This window comes from Ovis aries, chromosome 1 (assembly GCF_016772045.2).
Source record: "Ovis aries strain OAR_USU_Benz2616 breed Rambouillet chromosome 1, ARS-UI_Ramb_v3.0, whole genome shotgun sequence".
NCBI classification, from domain to species: Eukaryota; Metazoa; Chordata; class Mammalia; order Artiodactyla; family Bovidae; genus Ovis; species Ovis aries.
The window spans coordinates 248,587,340-248,607,134 of NC_056054.1; the positions used below are offsets into that span (position 1 = coordinate 248,587,340).

At 33.9% G+C, this 19,795-nt stretch overlaps 1 protein-coding gene across 2 annotated transcripts in view; it reads right to left on the reverse strand.

Moving 5' to 3' along the window:
- Window positions 1-428: 428 nt before the first annotated feature.
- Window positions 429-19,795, reverse strand: part of SLC25A36 (solute carrier family 25 member 36) — a 34,124-nt gene continuing 14,757 nt past the window's right edge. Inside the window, exons 3-7 of one of the 2 annotated variants that reach the window (XM_015092639.3) lie at window positions 17,787-17,864; window positions 15,583-15,683; window positions 7,841-7,907; window positions 5,335-5,624; window positions 429-4,318 (exon numbers count right to left, since the gene is read on the reverse strand). In XM_015092639.3, the coding sequence (XP_014948125.2) occupies window positions 4,125-4,318; window positions 5,335-5,624; window positions 7,841-7,907; window positions 15,583-15,683; window positions 17,787-17,864 (730 nt within the window). In that variant the 3' untranslated portion in view covers window positions 429-4,124. The remainder of the gene's footprint in view (window positions 4,319-5,334; window positions 5,625-7,840; window positions 7,908-15,582; window positions 15,684-17,786; window positions 17,865-19,795) is intronic. The other variant, XM_015092640.3, reaches the window with a different exon arrangement.

Genomic DNA, 19,795 nt, shown 5'->3' on the forward strand with positions numbered 1-19,795 from the left:
TTCCTTACCGAAAGAATTTGGTGAAGTTTGATGGTTGTTACAATTTGGGAATATCTAAAAAAACCAAAAGATAAAACATAAAGTGGATAGGCACTACAAACACTTACGACATGTCACATGTATTTCAATCTACCACATGTGGATTCATTCGGCTATTCTAACCAGTTTCTTTTCTATTTTAATTTTTAATATTCTTAGGTTTCTTAAAGGATGAAACTAGAAATTTCTTCCTGAACTAAGAGTGGGATCACTTGACCTTTTAATTGGTAGAGACGTCTATCACTAAGTCTAGCAGGTAGGACGCTAACACTTGAAAAAAAAAAGGCAATGCACTTTTGCCCTACACATCATCGTAAGAAAGTATTATATTCTTACCATACCAGAATATTAGGATACATTATATAAAAACTAAAAAATGAGACACTGGGTTTTCATAAGTATATTTTAATTTTTTGAATTTTAACAACTCAAATAAAATTCAGCTAGTTAACATAAATACAGAGTAAATGCACATAATTTACAGCCACATAACAGGAATGCAAGAATAGCAAACCTCACATAAATGGTCAAAGAATATCAACTCTTTGAAGCTGATTATTTAACTACAACTGACAGGTCATAATTTAAATGTTCACATATGCAGGGGTACACATTCAAAATGTTTATTAACACAAAAACTGAGTAAAAGAGGAATCTTCAGTTTCTAAAAGGGGTAGCATAAAAAGCAGAGTATAGACTGAGAAATATAAGGGCACAATGGAGAAGAGATTTGTGTAAGCTAAAGTCTGTACACTGTACTAAGTACTTTTAATTAAAATCCCCTTCCAATTTAAATCATTTAGAAATATCTGTATTCTTAGGAATGTTGAAGTCATGATCAATACTAGAGAAAAAGGTTGTATTACATCCGGCAGCCCCAAAAGGGTCCTGATAGTACTAACAGTCTAGGCAGAAGAGCATGTAAACAACAGAAGACGGCAGAGACAATGCCAGAAGATTAAAGGATAAACTGATTCCTAGCACTTAATTCTTTCAGGGTCAAATCAATATTTTTAGTGATCTAAAACAAATCTAAAAAATGCTGACATATTTATACTCCAGTAAAAGAGTAAACACTCATTATTCTTAATAACCCAGACTCAGCTAGTCCTAATACAACCATGCTATTCCATAATGGGCATTTGGTTTTAGGAGACAGAGACATAGTTAAACAATGTAAATAATATTCTCTCTTGGCGTCAGTTTAAAAAAATCAATTACTTGCGGGTCTCATCTAGTTAAGATTGGTTCCGCAAAGTAACACACATAAGGAAAACCAAGCTTTGGTGCCAGTTTTTTCCCTGGATTTAAAAGCACTGTGTGGTACCCCACAATCACAGGTTGGCGATTCTCAGATGTGCACTTTGAACTCTAGTAAACTGTTTCTGTGAGCCAGAAGTACCAGAGTTCTTTATCTGCTGCTCTATGAATATGCTCTTCAGTATGTACCGCTTTAAACTGAAAGGAGCAATTCAATTTTCTGAGAAGATTCTCAAATAAAAGTACATACCAATTTGAAGAGTGCTGACTACCTCTATACAGTAATAAAGTTATCTGATAGATGAAAATAAAACACAGAATAAAAAAAAATTTCAATGCTTTAAGTTGTTTTTCTTTTTAAATGTTTGCACCAAAAAAAAAAAAAACCCTCCCAAGAAATGTTTCAGACAGACTTTATATACAATTTTTATATATGTATTTTGTTAAATTATCTCTGTCATAAACTGCAGCAGATTGTATTTTTTGGGGGATAAAACAATTAAACACCATCGCTCCTTTCCAGCTGTCGCACAAAGAAAGCCTGAGACTCTAAGATCCTTTTCTTCCAGCACAGAAATATACTCAACTTTTAAAAGCTGAATACAATGCACTAAAAGGTCAAGGTCAATACAAATACAAACAGGAACAGAATATGAGTTCATCCTTGAAGGACACTTGTTATGAATTTGCTACAACTAAATAAGATGTTCCTTAGTTGCTGGTTTTCATATCATTCTTAACCATTTGTGGGTATTCAGATCACTAAATTAGAGTCTCTTGTACATTCGATACAACAATGTTTACAGATCTTCACAAGGCAAATGGCACTGTATTAGGCAGTATAAGCGGCACCTGAAAATCAAAACACTATAGGTTGACACTTTCTCTACAGATTTAAGTTATAAACCCTATTACTCTTTTCTTTTTTTTGGCATGTTTCTCACAATAAATGTCAAAGCTGAAATTCACCATAAAAGATATGAATAATCCCAAAGGTAATGAAACTGAATTTGCCTTTGGTCTCCAAATAGACTGGAATACTAATTCCAATCAAAGCACCTCAAAAACATCCAGTTACTGTTGATTACAAGGAAGTTAAGAAGGTGGTGGAATTTAACAGGGCACTGTGTTTCACTGGTGACAGCAGAGAAAGCTTGCAATGACACTATGTTTTTTATGTTAGGGGCACTGCAGTACACATAAGAATACTTAAAACATTTATTATATTAAAGATCCCCGAAACAATATACCTAAATCCCAGAAAAAAAAAATGTTATGAATACTGTTCCTGCCTAATACATTAACCAATGTTTTAAAAAAATAATCCAACATGGGAATCCTCTCCTACTCACACCCCTCTAACCTCCCAAAAGGCCACAAAGTGCATTCACAAAGAGTCATTCTTAAGATAAAGCCATTGCACACAATGTACAGTTCATGTATACCGAAATGAGTACCACACTGGAGTTTAATGGTAGAAGCTTCATACACCAGTATAGCAACAACCATAAGCAAAAGTCTTTAATATTAGAGACTTACAGCAAGTATCTTCACAAGGGCCATACATATAATAAATACACTTACAGTATTAAAAGGTACAGTTGATCTCAACAGCAAAATGTAAAAGCTATCTCTTGTTAATACACTTCATCTGAATTAACTTGCATTTTTTAAATGATTTACCATTCAAGAAATTAGGATGGAATAAATTTCTTATGCAAAGTAGTTTGTTCACTTATAAAACTATAAGTCAGTTAGGATCACTATCCACTCAATCAGATAACAGAGGCCCTTCTATAAATGTTTATGCTGCCCCGGATTCTTATAATGTTGCCTTAAAAAGAAAAACGCCTTTTAAAGGCAAAGCTGAAAATTACCATTTTCTCTACTAAATAATGCAATGTATGAAGATCTTCCAGAAATAATCCAAAGGTTCAAATTCTTAATGTGAACTAGAGAAAGATCCAGAAGTAGTACATTTTTTTTCACTTTAAGAAAATGATACTTAGGTATGATGGGTGACAATTTAAGTTCATAATTAGTTAAGTCACTGAAGAGACATTGCATTCATTATGTATCATTAGGTTAGACAAGAGAACATGCTCAAGTTGTCGAAATGGCCAACAATCAACATTTTGCTGGCTTATTTTGTCGCAAACTATTACCATTTGAGTTGATACATTGAGCAATTTTAGTGTTCACACTGGGCTAAATGTAACACACCTGTGAGCAGTAGAAATCAACACATTTTAAAACTAAAAGTAAGCACAATATTTAGATATTACTTCATCTGTCAAAAACAGTGACTACCAATACCAAACAATTACCTTTAAAATACAGTGCCAATCCTCTCAAGGAAATGTAAATACTAGTATTGTTACTTTCCAATTTCAGAACTATACAGAAGCCGGATGTTAGAAATTTATGACTGTTAAAACTTTCTTTGGATAGTTCTAGTATATATCACGGATGGCTTTGTCTAGAAGACTGGAAAAGTGCTCATGGAATAAACACTTACTCTGGTTGCCACAGATCAACAAAACGCCAACGGTATCCTGTAGACGTGACAGAGAAAATGGCAATTTTGAGGAAGGGGTGCTTCTAAAGGCTTTTTCTTGGAGGCAGCCACGGCTTTTTTTTCCACATTACTAAAAGGACTAAGTAATGTGGTTACAATTACTTTAATTCCTACAACCAAACTTCCACGTAGGCACAGTTCCATGTTCCCATACTATTTCCCTTCTGTCCGCCATGCTGGCTCTGGTGCTCCATGGTCCAATTTCTCTTTTGGTCTTCCCTCTCTACAGCATAGCAGTCTGGCGGTGCTATCCATTGAGCAGGTAGACCACCAGCTCATAGGTGGCCATCATAATGGCTGTGTTTGGAATCTGTCTCACCAGATGAGTTGTCAGACCACGGTAAAGAGAGCCATAGCCTTCTTCTTGAACAAGCAAAGATAATGTCTGAAAAAAGGATCTATATTTTGTTCCCTCTTCACGCAGTCTTGTTCTTACAACTTCTGTATAGGGAAAAAAAAAGTCATTTTATTTAAATGTTAATAATATCTTTATACCCTCCTAATATTGAGCACATTCCATTTATCAGACTATAAGCGTGAGCTCAGAATAAGTGAGGAGTGATTTTTTAAAATGCAACTTACTGACACTAGTTATTTTAACACCACCAAACTCCTAAGTTAGCTAGCTAAAATCACGCATATTAATTATAAAATTTCATAGGTTTCTGAATGGTAGAAGACAGAATAAACAAAAGTATCTGTTGCATACTAGATATAGATAAAAGAGAGAAAAGATGTGATTAAAAGACAGGTAGAACAGGAAAGGGAATACAGGTGGTATCAAAGATGAATACAGGACTTGCCTGGTGGTACAGTGGATAGGAACCTGCCTGCCAATGCAGGGGACACAGGTTTGATCCCTGGTCAGGGAAGATTCCACATGCCAAGGAACAGCTAAGCCCACGTGCTGCAACTACTGAGCCCACGTGCACCTAGAGCCTTGCTCCACAGTAAGAGAAGACAGCACAATGAAAAGCCCCTGAGCTCACCAAAACGATGAGTAGCCTCCGCTGGCCACAGCTGGGAAAGCTCTCATGCAGCAACAAATAAAAACAAATCTTAGGGGGAAAAAAAGCCCTATGCCACTCATACATATTAAATCCCATTATGATGAACTGTGTTTTGTTATACTATAATTCAGTAAAATGATAAACTGTTCTAATAAATGGGCCACGGGCTGAAGTGGGAGAGTATTTCAGAGTTAATGGGTTACTCATACACATCCAGGGCTTCCCTGGTGGCTCAGTGTGAAGAGTCCTCCCGCCAAGGCAGGAGATGTGGGTTTGATCCCTGGGTCGGGAAGATCCCCTAGAGAAGGAAACTGCAACCCATTGCAGTATTCTTGCCTGGGAAATCCCGTGGAAAGCAGTGCCTGGCAGGCTACAGTCTACTGGGTTGCAAAGAGTTGGACGTGACTAAGCGACTGAGTAACAACATACACCGCCCCGTCCTCTCACCGTGTGGATACGCTATACTTGTGGCACACGTTTTTGAGGTGGCGGCAGCTAGCATCATTCCCACGAAATCGGACGCTTCTTTTACAGACTCTTCTTCGTTTTCCATTGTAGAAGCAATCTTATATTCTAGTAGTTTTTGCTTAATACTTTCATATATAACAAAATGGATGACAGTCTCTGATATGCCAGCATATGAAGCAGACATGCCCCTATAAAATCCTCTAAGTCCATCTGTCTGATACACTTTACGGACACACTCGAAAGCACCCATTCGCTTTTCCCCACGGTTCCTGAGAAGCAAAAAGGAAAAAAAATCTTATTAACATAAATAAAGTAGTACAGCTTTTTAAATAAAGTAAATGCAATATATAGGAAGAGGCCACTCTACTCAAGAATAACCCTCTTTAATTCATGAGGATGTACAAATGAGAATTTAAAAACATTTAGACTTCCTACTCTTTTGTCTCAAGTCTGTCATATCAGACAGATGTAGTTTATTTTACTGAATGCAAAACAAACTACATTGAACCTCCAGTTTCACTGAAGTTTGTATTGTAGGAATAAGCAACAAAATCCACCGTGACTGCAGCTCAAGAGAAAAACAAAATAAAATAAAAACCCCTCACGTTATACTAAATGCAGTTCTAAGCTGAGAAGATTTCTTTAGCATTTAATAACACATAAAAAGAATGACTGAAACACCAATGACAACAGGCTATTAAGAAGTACAATTAAGGTAATTTCAGTGCACTGGAGGGATTCTTTGAAGCCCACCCAATTTCTCCCCAAAAATGACTGGGTGAATTTAAGTCAAATTTTCTATGATCCTTTGAAGGTAATGGCTGTCTCTTTTAACTCAGTAAATAGTGAATGAGGACGTCTACAGTTATCAAGTATGTATTGAGCACTGTGCCCAAGACAACTTTCTTAGTGCTGCTTAAGCATGCAACATCTATCTTGGATATAATTCTGAGTTCATAAAAATATTTATTACCTTCACTATGATTCCCTCAATAGAACTTTATCTGTAAGAAATGGGTTTAAATTCTACCCACAGGGAAAGAAACAGAAAAGTTAACTTTATAAATTATATACAACCTGCTTATGATGTAACAAAATAAAATCACAACTAAGACATCTACCTGATAACCTACAGATTCTCCAACTTTATAAACTAGTAACTGTCTTGAATAACTATCCTCAACTAATGGTACTGAATAAATTACCTTCTTAGTTAAGTCATCCACGCAACCAACTGTAATTAGTTTCGGCTGTCAGATTCTTTCTTACAAGAAAGTTAAGAGAGCTCTAAGACCTAAAGGAAAACATACAAACATACTCGCCCTATTCTCGGTCTCAGTGTTGTAAGGTAGCGCACCTTCAAATCAACCTTTCACTACTACCCCAACCCTACTCCTAAGCCTAAAAAATTGTGCTGGCTTTACTATTACTTTTCACCTAAATCCACCCTCTAAATACTGAAGCATACATTCCCCTGGTAGTTTATAATAGTACAATACAGACTAGCATCTCACACTTTTCAACCTTTGGGTTGTCTTATCTACCACTACCTTTCAGTTCTCTGACTTCAAAATAAACTTTGAGTCTTGCCATAACACTGTACTTAGGTTTCACTAAAAATTATTCCAGATGAAATAAGGACTAGACATTTTAAGTCTCCAAGTGACATACAATTCCACATGAAAAAATGCAGAAAACAGATCTTTAGGCAGGCATAATTGTTAATGATTTCTTAGGTCAGTTTTATTTATAGTCTACAAGATATAACACTAGGCTTACCAAACCCTAAAATATAAGAAATAGTGAACATCTTTTATATATAGCCTACTCCAGACTGAAGGGTTAAATTAGTTTCAAAACAATTAATGTGATTATTATTATTACAACACACCAGACAGATCATCTCTCTACTTAAAAAAGTGTTACCCTCTCCCCATCCTTCATTCTGAAGGCCAATGGGAGCTGAGATGGCAGGACTCTAAGCTATATCACTTTTGGCCTTTCTCTCAGTTCCCAGAACTTGCCACAGGCATAAACCTAAAGATATGTGAGGTGTGCACTGACTAGTGCCTCTGCTTAAAATGGGTTCAAAAACCATTCATTGACTATTCCATTAAAATTGGTCCCCACTGTTTCCAGAGATATCTCTAGAACCTACCAGTACCTGTTCATTACAGATATATTGAATGAATGAATCTTGCTGCCATAAAGTGACTAGGGGTAACAGATGAAGTTCATGAATACATGAGAGCTAAATTCCATGCTAGAACACTTCGCTGTACAAGGTTCTTGAGTTTGAACAATGATCCTCAAAGACTCAGTCTAGACTCACTGATCATGTAGTTTATTTAGGTATTTAGAAGAGTTGATTATAATCACACACGGGGTGAATGAAATGAGGGGAAAAACATGGTTAGATACTTGGCACTAGATATAAATTTATAGAAAAAATTTTGTTGAAGCCAACTTTAATGAATTAACATACCTTGCATCGAGCTGTAATCGAGTCTTTATAAGCCAAATGGGGTTGGTTGCTGTGATCGCAGTAAAACCTAAACAAACATGTTTAAAATGAACTCTGGTAAAAATGAAGGACACACTATTAACCTCAAGGTTTCTTAAAACTTTATGTAAGTCTATATTTTAAAAAATGCATATAAATATTTACCTACAAACTGATGTATGCTTTACACTTTTGTTTTACAAATCCATTCACAACCATGAACATTTGTACTTTATTTTAAATTTAGTCTCAAAGTCTGACTCATAACTAAAAAAATTTTTAAGAACAAAATCTGATTATATATAATTCATCTTCCAATACATTCAGAATACCCTCTGGGCACCCTCTATTCTCTAAATTTAGAAACCCATTTGTGCAGACACACAGAAATTTTGTGTATTCTAAGGCTTTTTAGCATGCAAACTCTACAACAGCTACTTGGGGTCCAACTAACATCACAAATCACTATGTTCAAAATGGAGTCTACATAAACGTCAGCATTTACTAATATTTGATCTTAAGTTGACTATATGACAGAAAGAATTATTGTTTGGCCTTATGAATACTTTATGTAACCATATACTTATTAATACTGTTAAAATAATGGTGTCACAGAGATATGGTTTCTGTTAAAGAATTAAAAAGGGCAGATCTATTTTTTCATCCACTTAAAAACATACAAAAACTTAAAAGTACAAAAAGTTACAAATCAGAACTTCCCTTTCACTTTGAGACACTGAAGAGAGAAACTGAAGGTAGAAGGTAGCTTTATTAAAACTTTAAAACTAAAGTACTATGTATTAACTGTCAGTGTGGAAGGGTGGTCCCCTAAGGTGGCTGATTTCAGGTAGTAAATTAAGATCTCTTGTATGTTTCTAGGCTAGTGTGTATCATTTACTTGCTATCTTCCTAGAGCTACAGAAAAATAGCACACGAAATGCAATCTTGATGATAGAAATTTATGGAGATTGCTTCATCTATACAAAACAGGGTTTTCATAATATAATGTTTGTGAAATATTTAAGATTAGCTGCTACACAAATTTCATAGAATTACCTTTCATCAACCTACATTTATTCAATTGGCCTTTAAATTCAGTGAAAACTTACATGCAAAAATGTCTAAGGATCTTAACTGTTAATGCTTTCTATCAAATACTAGCAGGTCAAGCACATTATTTTTAGAAAGGCTTTGAAATATAATCAGCACCCTAATATTAGTAAAGTACTTTCAGGAACAAAAATGCTGTGGTACTACATTGTTTACTAATCGGAATTTAGTCTCACAGGTTCTCTCCCCTTCTATAATGTCAGATCACTAGCTAACTCCAATTTTACTCCTTTAATCCACTATATTAATATTGCAGAAATAGCCAGATGTTTCACAAAGAGATGCTCAAATTGAATCTATTATCAACTAAGATAAATGAAACAAACGTTTGGTTTAATAACTCCTTTAATAATTTTTTAATGATTATATAGTCTCCATTTCTCTTAAGTGCTTTTAATGCTACATACATACATATAAAATTAGAAAGGGATCAACAATTTTGTAAGGATCAGCCAGTACCAAAACAATAAAAATTGAATGTGCTGAACAGGGTGTCAGGAAGATGTTTTAAAAGGTTCTTTTCATGCATATATTCTTGATAAAAGGAAAGAGAAGAAAACTATGAAACCAGATCAGTTTAAATATTTTATTTGGAATAGATTTGTGCATGGCCTGGCTTAATTAAGATTAAAGTCTCTTAAATCTCATTTTTCTAAGTGAAAAAGTCAAACTAAAGATATTTAAATTACATTCTAAAGCAAACGTGAACCTGACATCAGAATTCTGATCATACCCCTAATTTAATAATTCTTTATTTTAAACCTAAATATCTGTATTAGCTAAATGTCTGTACAGTAATATTAGGAGTTTATCAACAAAAGGCCTCTAAGCAGCACAAACCAACAAAATACTCTGCATTACTCAAAATAGTTTTTTATTAATTATTCTGTGGAAAGTTGAAGAAAAAAATTTTCTTTATTAAACTTTGAAAGCCTAAAACTGGGTATCAAACTTAAGCATCAAAGCTTTCTAAAAAAATAAAGTTCTATGTCTAAAAATATAAACTGAGTACCTAAATTTATGAACACTCTTCCAAGTCTCAAATTCCTCAATTAGAGGCTGAAAAAAACCCCATATATGAAAACTTAAAATATTATAATACATATTTGTAATTATTACTAGGGATAAATTTTTAATTACCCATAATTAAGTTTTAATTATGCTCTGTACATGTTAATAAACAATGACAGGAAGCAAACAACAGGTATTTCTCACTTAACTAAAATTCATTTCCAGATACAGACTGACCTATGGAACATGACACACTAAAATTTAAGTGAAAGAATGACATCATCTTGTCCCTATAGAGTCTGAGCTTACTACAGCTGGGACTCACTCTCCCAGTAAAAAGCTAGCTCAATAAACACACTGCCTCACTATCAGCAAACCATTAAGTTCAAGAAAAGAATCGATATATAATCCACAGGTTTTTTAGCTATTGTTCCTTTACCAGCTCTGGTCCTAGTACATTCTCTTAACTGAAAACATTCTAATAAATTACGGAGACAGTATTAGGCTGATGAAATCTAGAAAACATAATCTATTAGTTAAAAAAATCAAACAAGCAGGAAGAAACAAATTTATTACTAACTTTGAATTATATATGGTAAGGTGATTTGAAGCTGGCAAATAGCTTAAGTTAAACACCTTCCTACTTCTTTTAAGATAAACATACACAGATACTGGGAATGGTTCCCCTGAAATTTAGACATTTCCTATTACTTTTATTTTGGCATTTAAATTTTGTGATATTTTGATAATATGCTATTTCATATTAATATTCTGAGTACCCTGTTAAATATTAAAACTGACTTATCTATTTGGAGGTTAAAAAGAATCAATATTGCTCCAGTCAATAAAAGCGAAATGGCAATATACTGGCCATACTATTAGTAATATGGTTGATATTTTATTGGAAAGTTTAAAAAAATCTTTTAAATGTAATTTTTAAAGCTTTGTTTCATTTAAGATTCCATTTGATAATGTAAACCAATTAAAAACCATAACAACAAAAACCCATATAATAAACTTGCTGAAAATGTCTATTTCATTAAGTGAGTGATACCTGTAGTATTGCATTTTCAGTACTTTTTATTAACTTCTGTTAAGAACAAAGCCCACCTAACCTTTGAAAAGAAATATATTAAAAACAAAACAAAACAAAAAACACAAAAAAAACTAATTTAAACTAAAATAAGATCCCATATATTCTTATCCCGTGTTTGGAAAGTAATGGTAGGTATTAAGATCAATGTTTTTGCAAGAAAGTAGAAAGCCAAGTATCAACAGACAAGAATGGAAAGCACTGTATTAGACTTTTAAAACATGTTATACTAAACAAAGAGAACTACTATTTTCTAAAAGTTGTCAGATGGTATGATACCATTTACAGCTATGTCAATCTTAAATACTATTAAGGAATTCTTTGGAGGTCAAGGCTATTATGGCCAAGCTAAAGACCCCAGGCTTTTATTAACAATAACTGAAAAGTTACTCCATTCTTCCTTCTAGAAGGAGTTTATCAAAGAATCAGAATTAAAGTTTTATGAAATACTCAGATAATGCACACACAAATTCAGGAAATAAAAATTCATTTCCCGCCTTCTATTCAACAGCTATTATAAATTCCCAGGGTGTGTTTCTTATAACTAGAGGCTGCAAGAGATGCTCAGATCAGTACTCACGAGGTTTAAGTTAGTCCATATTTCTACAGGAAGTGACCTGCGGATGGGGAGCATGAGATGACACGATCTCACTCTTTTCTCGGGAGAAATGTACAGTAAATGCCTAAAATAGACACAGGCTTTTCTGTATCATAACAACAAGCAGTGACCTCATCAGAAACACGTGTACAAAATGAATCCCATTGGAAGGATTTGAGAAATATTTACTGTGAGATCTAACTTTTGAAAATTTTAAGTTAAAAAAGAAAAAGGAATATCAGAATGGGCCATATTTTTTTTTTTAAAGTACCGAGTACTGAAAATTCTGCCATCTGTAGCAGTTTTGAGAGTCTAAATACTTACCCAAAAGAAGATCAATTTTGCCTTAATGAAAAAATGCTAACCTTGTCAAAGCAGAAATCTAAGAAAATATTCAGAGCAGACTGTCATATCCCATTTTCCTACCATTATTATTTACCATGCTCAGAGCTGAAATCACAAATATTTTCTGTTCTTTAACAATCAGTTTATTTGGTAAATCTAAAAAACAACAACAAAAAACCCAGAGGAGTTCCCTGGCAGTCCAGTGATTAGGACTTGGCACTTTTACTGCCATGGGCCCAGCTCTGATCCCTGGCCAGGGAATCAAGATTCTGTAAGCCACACAGCATGGCCAAAAAATATTTAAATTAAAAAAAAAAAAAAAAAAAAAGAAGAAGAAGTAAAAATTAAAAAAATAGAAAATTCAAGGAACTTCAGTTTCTAACTGTAATTTTTAAAAAATGTAACATACAGGTGGCTACTATAGTAGTACCTTTCACTTTCTGTACTATGATCAGTAATACTGCACATCCATTTTTATAAAATATTTTGTATTCAGTTTCTTGTGCTCTACGAAACAAAAAACAGGAAGAATGTTTACATGAAAACACACAAAACATCTCACCATCCATCTAGCTGAATAAACTGCCAGGGATAAATCATTTTAAAAAATATTTTATAATGTAAAACAAAATTTCTATTTAATGAGTAAAAATTTAACCTTAAGCTTTAAGTCAAATAGAAAATGTACCTTGAACACTATTAACACAAACATAAAACCCACTAGTATCTAGGAAATGTTAAATGATTACATTACTGGTATTAAAAAAATTAAGCAATCACTGTGTAAATATATTATCCAATAAAAATCAGAATTCATCTCTGTTAAATCTATACTGTTATATATAAAAGTATATATAAACCAGATAAAAACTTTGGAAGATTGGGAGTTACTATAGAAGAAAAAAATTTAATACTATTCTTTCTGTATACACACCTTTGTGTAGGTGTATACAGAGGGATATGCAAACTCATTTAAACAAAAACACACAAAAACCCTCAAGAAAATAAATATACCCTCAATGATTAAGATATATTTAGTCTGCCAAAGGTCATATGTGAGGGGAGCGGGGAAGGTAGTAAAACAAAGTCACTATTACTTAACCTGATTAAGCAGCCTCACAACTAGAAAAAAGTTTTTTAATGCATGAAAATTTATAGCTCAAGTTGAGAGTTTACAAATTCTTACATTATTCCCTTGAAACACTAAAACAAATGAAAATAAGACAGCCTTTAAATAAACTGTCCTTTAAACTAAATAGTTTAGTATTTAATTTCATATGAATAGACTGCAAAAGGCAACTGAACCAAGAGGTTACTTGGAATAAAAATTATGTACATAGTTACTAAACCCTTAATGCATGTGCTATTTGATGTGGCAAAATCTTGCGGGTGTTATCAACAGTGGTACATTTTTTATACTAACGTGACAAGGTTAGCATTTTTTTGAATAGTAAGAAAACAAATTTTCAAATGACTGCCTCTAAGCACTTTGCACCCCCAGTTCATATTTTGAAGACCTCTAAAAATGATCCTGAAGAAAAACCAGTCTACATTATTACAAGAGTGAAGGGGGCCAAAGGCTACCTTAACAAGTCTGCATGGGACCATTCAGTTTCACCAACCATGTAGCTATGTATAAAAACTGCAAAGCTAAATATTATTGCTCATGAACAGTTGCAAAGAAGCTCTGAAGATGTAATTCTCAGAAAAAATCTAACTGCAAACAAATGGAAGAAGTATTTTCAAATTACACAAGTGTATAGTATAATACTCTCTGAACAATGTAAGTCTTTCAGTTTACCAAAATTCAAGAAATTCAAGTTGGGAAACAGTATCAACGCATAGATAAAAACAGAACTACAAGTTAACATTCGTACACATTTGAGAAAAAAGTACAAAATGACAATTCCACTGAAAATCTTTGCAGTATGATACAAATATAGTAATAAATTTTGATGAGATAGTCTAATGAAAGATGTTCCAGTGGGAATTGGTTTTCTGAAACCCTAAATTTGCAATACTGAATATATTAACAACTATCCTCAACTTAAAATAATTGCTTACCTACTTTCTTGGCATCAAGTCTTTCAAAAAAGAAAGATTAACATTTCTTTACAATTTTCTGGGGTTAAAAAAACAAAAACATGAACACTGATAATCCAGAAATATATTCTTAAAGACCCTAACATAGTGGTTATATAGTTTGAAATTAGCCACTAACTTTTAGACTCTAATTTGGAGAGAAAAGTCATAGATATTCATATCCAACATTTATCAAAATATATTAAAAAACTCTAACTGTAACTAGATGATCTCTGTGGTATTAAAGAACTGATTTTCAAAATATAACCTAAGGTAATGGAGAGTCACATAAACTACCTAACTTGCCTAAGATCTCTTTTCTTTGGTAAAGAGTATTTCACCACCTTGATCTTTAAAGCTTTACTTTCCAGTTTTAAAACTCTGTGAGTCAGTCAATAATAACTAAATATAAAAAGCCATAAAAATAGTTTGTAAGGTATGTACTAGATTATATGGCTACTGACCTCTCAGAAATTAGTATTTCAAACTTACACTTAGTTCATTAATTATGTGGTTGAAATTGATCCAATTTATTTCTAAACAGAAAATAGTTAACTCATTATCAAGCATCTGACATTCAATTTCTCGATCAACAGTTGATAAAGGTAGTTATAATTTGCTTTATAAAGTCACAGCATAATTTAGAAATGCGAGGCATGATTGAATAATGCACCAAATCTCAGAACTAGAGAGAATTTTCTGATGAGAAATAAAGGTCATGGCTTTGTCTAACATGCATGGCAGCAAATGATTCCAGAACCATACTGGTCAAACCAATCTCCCAGATTATCTTTAAGGTAGTGCAGAGGTCCAAGACTAGCTGTTTTAATTCACAATCATATATTCTCATGAATGATGATTAAAGAGTTCCTGGAAACATTTCTAGAGCAAGCTTGTACAGGTATCTGGTGCACAGCTACATTTTCAGTGCTATCTTAGTGTGATTTATGTGGAATGCTAAACATAGTTTTCAATACATACATTATAATAACTGAGTTATCAGTAATACACCACTCACAAAAATCTCAGCATTTGAGCACAGGACAAAATGAATACTTTACCAAGAACTGCCGGCACATTTCAGACAGAAGCCAAAACATGCAGCAAAAAAGGAAAAGGCACTAACAGAAATTGAGGAGAAAAGAGTAAATTACAGCTCTATAATTTTAAGTGTAATTATGGTTGGATTCTTAAAACAGTTAAAAGTGATCACAAAATATTCAGCGGACTACACAAGACAATGTAAATATTATATTACCTGCATGTATCACAAACTTCTAAATACATAAATGCCAACTGACAACAGATTTTACATATACTATTTAATCAAATTTATGGCATACTAAAAAATGTAAAAATCATGCTTGCAGATGTGAATCAATGAAAAGCACATTGCCTTAACTTTACAAGGTTAAATTCATCAAAAAGCAATATTAAGTCTCTAGGTGTCAGAAAATTTTGTTTTTTAATATCATGTATTCATACCTGCCATTGCAGCTGAAATCATGTGTACCTGGGTAGAATCAGGATCAAATAAACCATTCAACTTTTCCTTGCAGTTTGAATAAGCAGCAAAGTATATGGCTCTAAAATAAAGATTTTAGTTTTGTCAATAAGCATGTTGCTTAATTAATAAGATTTACATGGCATATAAATTGATCTTTATTATTTCAGAGTCCAGAAATCTAAAAACATAAAACAAAATCTTAAGTTATTATTTACATTTTCATGTACTATCTACATATTTTTAAAGAAAACCATGAAGTATTTCTTGTATTGACTTGTTAAAGATAAACTTAAATGTAAAGCATTCTCAAACAGATGCTCATATCCCAATATTTTAACAGCAACTGACTGAAACAAAAAGTGTTTGTATAAGACTTTGACGATCAGAAAACACATGAATAAGGCTGAAAGGCCTATACAGCACTAAGGGTAAGTTAAATACATGACAGGAGATGTGATGTGGGTATTTTATGTTGTTTTTGAAGAGAGGAAGGCAGAACTAACAATCAAAGTGAATGTTCAACAATTCTGATACACTGTGCTATATATATATCAACCTATACGACACAGAGAGTAGCTTACAGCATCCCTAAACAGACAGAACAACTGCAAAAGAAATCAGTCACACTGGGTCGTATCAGGTATTCTAACATTTGTAAACACTGCATTAAATTTGTAAATATTTTCCCTAACTTATTAACTGTGACTATGCATTCAACTACCTCCTCACTGTTGACAGCTTTCCGGGCACTGAGTTACTTGCTGCTGTATCAAATATCTTGTTGTTTTCCAACAATCCTGATTCTCTGTCTAAGAAGGGAAAGGCAAATCTCACTGATGTGTTTTTTTTAAACGTGCTTAAGAAAATACGGAAGTCAATAAAACTGAAAATGAAATATTCTTTTTCATGAAAAAAAAAAAAGGATATACTGAATGATATCAAAGTAGGAAGAGGAATAAACACTGAATTACTAGATATGAATAAGAAAAAAAAGCACCCCAATGAGAAAATGGGCAAGGAATATGCATATGTAATTCACAGAAGAGAGAGACAAATGGAAAACAGTTACAAGGAAGAGGACATGAAAGCACCAATATAAAACATATTAAAACAGCAAAAATCATGGCTAATCTATTTGGCAAGTATTAAAATACATGGAGAGTTGCCAACATCTGTAATATGTGGATAAAGAGCAACTAATTCCCTACTTGAGAATAAAAGGATGGCATGCCTTTTCAGAAGGGATTTGAGCAATTATTCGCTAACTTTAAGTGTTCATATGCCCTTCTGTCCAGAAATTCTACTTTTAGGTAACTATCCTAAAGAAAAATACTTGCTTAAGTACTCACAGATAAACACACAGCTATGTTTCCAAAACCATTGTTTTTAACAGCAAAAATCTGGGAATAAATCTAAAGGTTTACAAATAAGGGGGTCAATCATACTATAAAAGTTTTAAAAAAACTCAGCTTTTTTCATGGAAAAAGCTTCAAGACAAACTTGGTGAATAGTTCAATACGATTCAATTTGTATAAATGATAATAAACATATATATTGTGCTTTTCATGTACACAATTAGCCAGAAAAAAATAAAGGAAGACTTTAAACCAAATTTTTATCATATGGGCAGGGCAGAGAGTAACTGTGTGTAGAAAGGTACACTGGGAGAGAGGGGATGTGTTTAAGGTGATGTGTCAAGCTTTACACTACACATTTTTTTAGACCTCACAATTAGAATGAATTTTGGATCAGGTTTTAAAAAGAAAGAGCCCACAAAAAGTTGAAATCCCATAAATAATGGGATCTGGTTTTGCTACACTGTTTGGATACAGAGGCCTGGGTACACATTTTCTGAATGTGAACTCTGCTGTGTTCTATCATGAAAAAAGTCAATCTAAGATAAAAAGATATCAGAGAAAAATGACAAAATATTAAGGCCTTTTTGGTTGTTTTGAACTTGGTGCAGAGACTGCTTCATGACAATCTCATACATGACAATGACAACTGAGGCCCTTCACACCTCCACATGACACAATGTGCCCATCCTTTTGGATGGTTACTGGTATCAACCTGTCACAGTGCTTCATCTTTATCATCTTGACTTCTTGTCGGCATCTCTTCTCATTAAACTTGAAACAAGAAAGACTGCCACAACTGAATTAACTTATATGTATTTTTTTACCTGGAAGGGGCCACCCCCACCAAATTGGGGCCTAATCCTCTAAATAGGGAACGAGGCCCTTCTTTTTCCAAGATCACCCTGAAAGAGAAAAATATTATTTAGAAAGGAAAGTCCTTCAAAGTGCGGTACTTTATTTATACAGAAAATATAAAAGTCTAAATCTCCTGTTTGTACTATGTTATAAATGCTCTTGTCAGTGTTCCTCACCTCACTTATGAAAACCTGCTTTCCTTGACAAAGCATATAATAAAGATTGACAGATTTACTAGTGAAACTCCATTTAGATTCTTTCCTGAAAGTTTCAGAGACATAATCATCAATATAGATTTCTACATTTTCATATGATCATGCTACTCTTTTCTTTAATCTCCTCCATTTTACTATCTTTACCAGCAACTTCAATTCCCAATTAAAAATGCAGTTGCGTCCTAGTATTGGAGATCCCTTCCTTGACACTGAACAATGCCATCCCACTGCAGTAGCATGCTATCCAACCACTTTAGGGAAAAGGCAAAAATCTACCTACTAATGTTGGTACTAATCTGCTAGTAATTTATTAATTAATCTACTGATGTTAGTACACTTACATTCTTCAGGGTACTAAAATGGTTAGTCTGCTACTGTTTCTCCCTCTAATTAGTTAACATTTACTATACTGGATAGTTATTGTGTAAAAACTAAACATAGTAAGTAAGAAAAGATGGTAAGGACCCTGCCACTGAGAAATCTGTCCATTTGTGGAAAAAAGAATTAGGCTGAAGTAAATAATTTAACAGACCATATTAATAAGTAAATACTAAACACAGGCTCTACTTTGGCCACCTGATGCAAAGAGCTGACTCATTGGAAAAGACTCTGATGCTGGGAGGGACTGGGGGCAGAAGAAGGGGATGACAGAGGATAAGATGGCTGGATGGCATCACTGACTCGATGGACATGAGTTTGGGTGAACTCCAGGAGTTGGTGATAGACAAGGAGGCCTGGCGTGCTGCGACTCATGGGGTAGAAAGAGTCGGACATGACTGAGCTGAACTTGAACTGAAACACAGGCTCAGCAGGGAGAGGAACAGAGAGGCATGTCCAAGTCATAGAAGGCTTTCTGAAGGTGAGTTATTAAATGAGATTTGGGGGTAAGAAACATAGATTGATGAAGTGTAGGTATTTTAACTCAGAGTTAACAGACGAGGCCAATGGTTCTGAAGCATCTATATGCTTAAGAATGACTGCTTGAAAGGCAGTTGAGCATAATGCTTAATTAAGGGCCTGAATTGTGGGGCCTTAATATAAGGTCCAATTTTGGTAACTGACTAGTTGTGAAACAAAGTAATAACCTTTCTCTTATCCTTATTTTTCATCAACAGTAAACAGGAAAATAACATTTTCGGGGGGAGGTAGGGTGGTGGTTGCTATGAGGAATGTGTGCTACGTGCTAAGTCGTTTCCGTGTGTCCGACCCTGCGACGCTATGGACTGCAGCCTGCCAGCTCGTCTGTTCACGGGACTCTCCAAGCAAGAATACGGGAGTGGGTTGCCATGCCCTTCTCCAGGGGACCTTCCCTTCCCAAGGATCAAACCCAGATCTCTCATGTCTCTTGGACTGGCAGGCAGGTTCTTTACTATGAGCACCACCTGGGAAACCCAAGTTAATTTAAAAAAAAGAGCTGAAAAGAGTACCAGGCTTACAGTAAACACTTGATAAATCTTAATATTATCATTATTATTGGAGCATTTGTTCAAAATGAAAATTTCTTAGATTACACCCTCAAAGTATTCTGATTCAATAGGTACAGGACAGTGTTTAGCAACTTGCATTTTTACCATGCTGCCAGATGACAGATATAGATGATACAGAACACTTTAGATAAAACTAAGTTAGACAGAAGCAGAATTAAGAATGACAAATTGTAGAACACATTTGATAAATTTCAGTGTTTGCTACTCCCTTCTGTGATAAATTCTTTTGAGAAGTTAAGAAAGGTAACTGTCCTTTAAAATAGAAAAACACTTGCA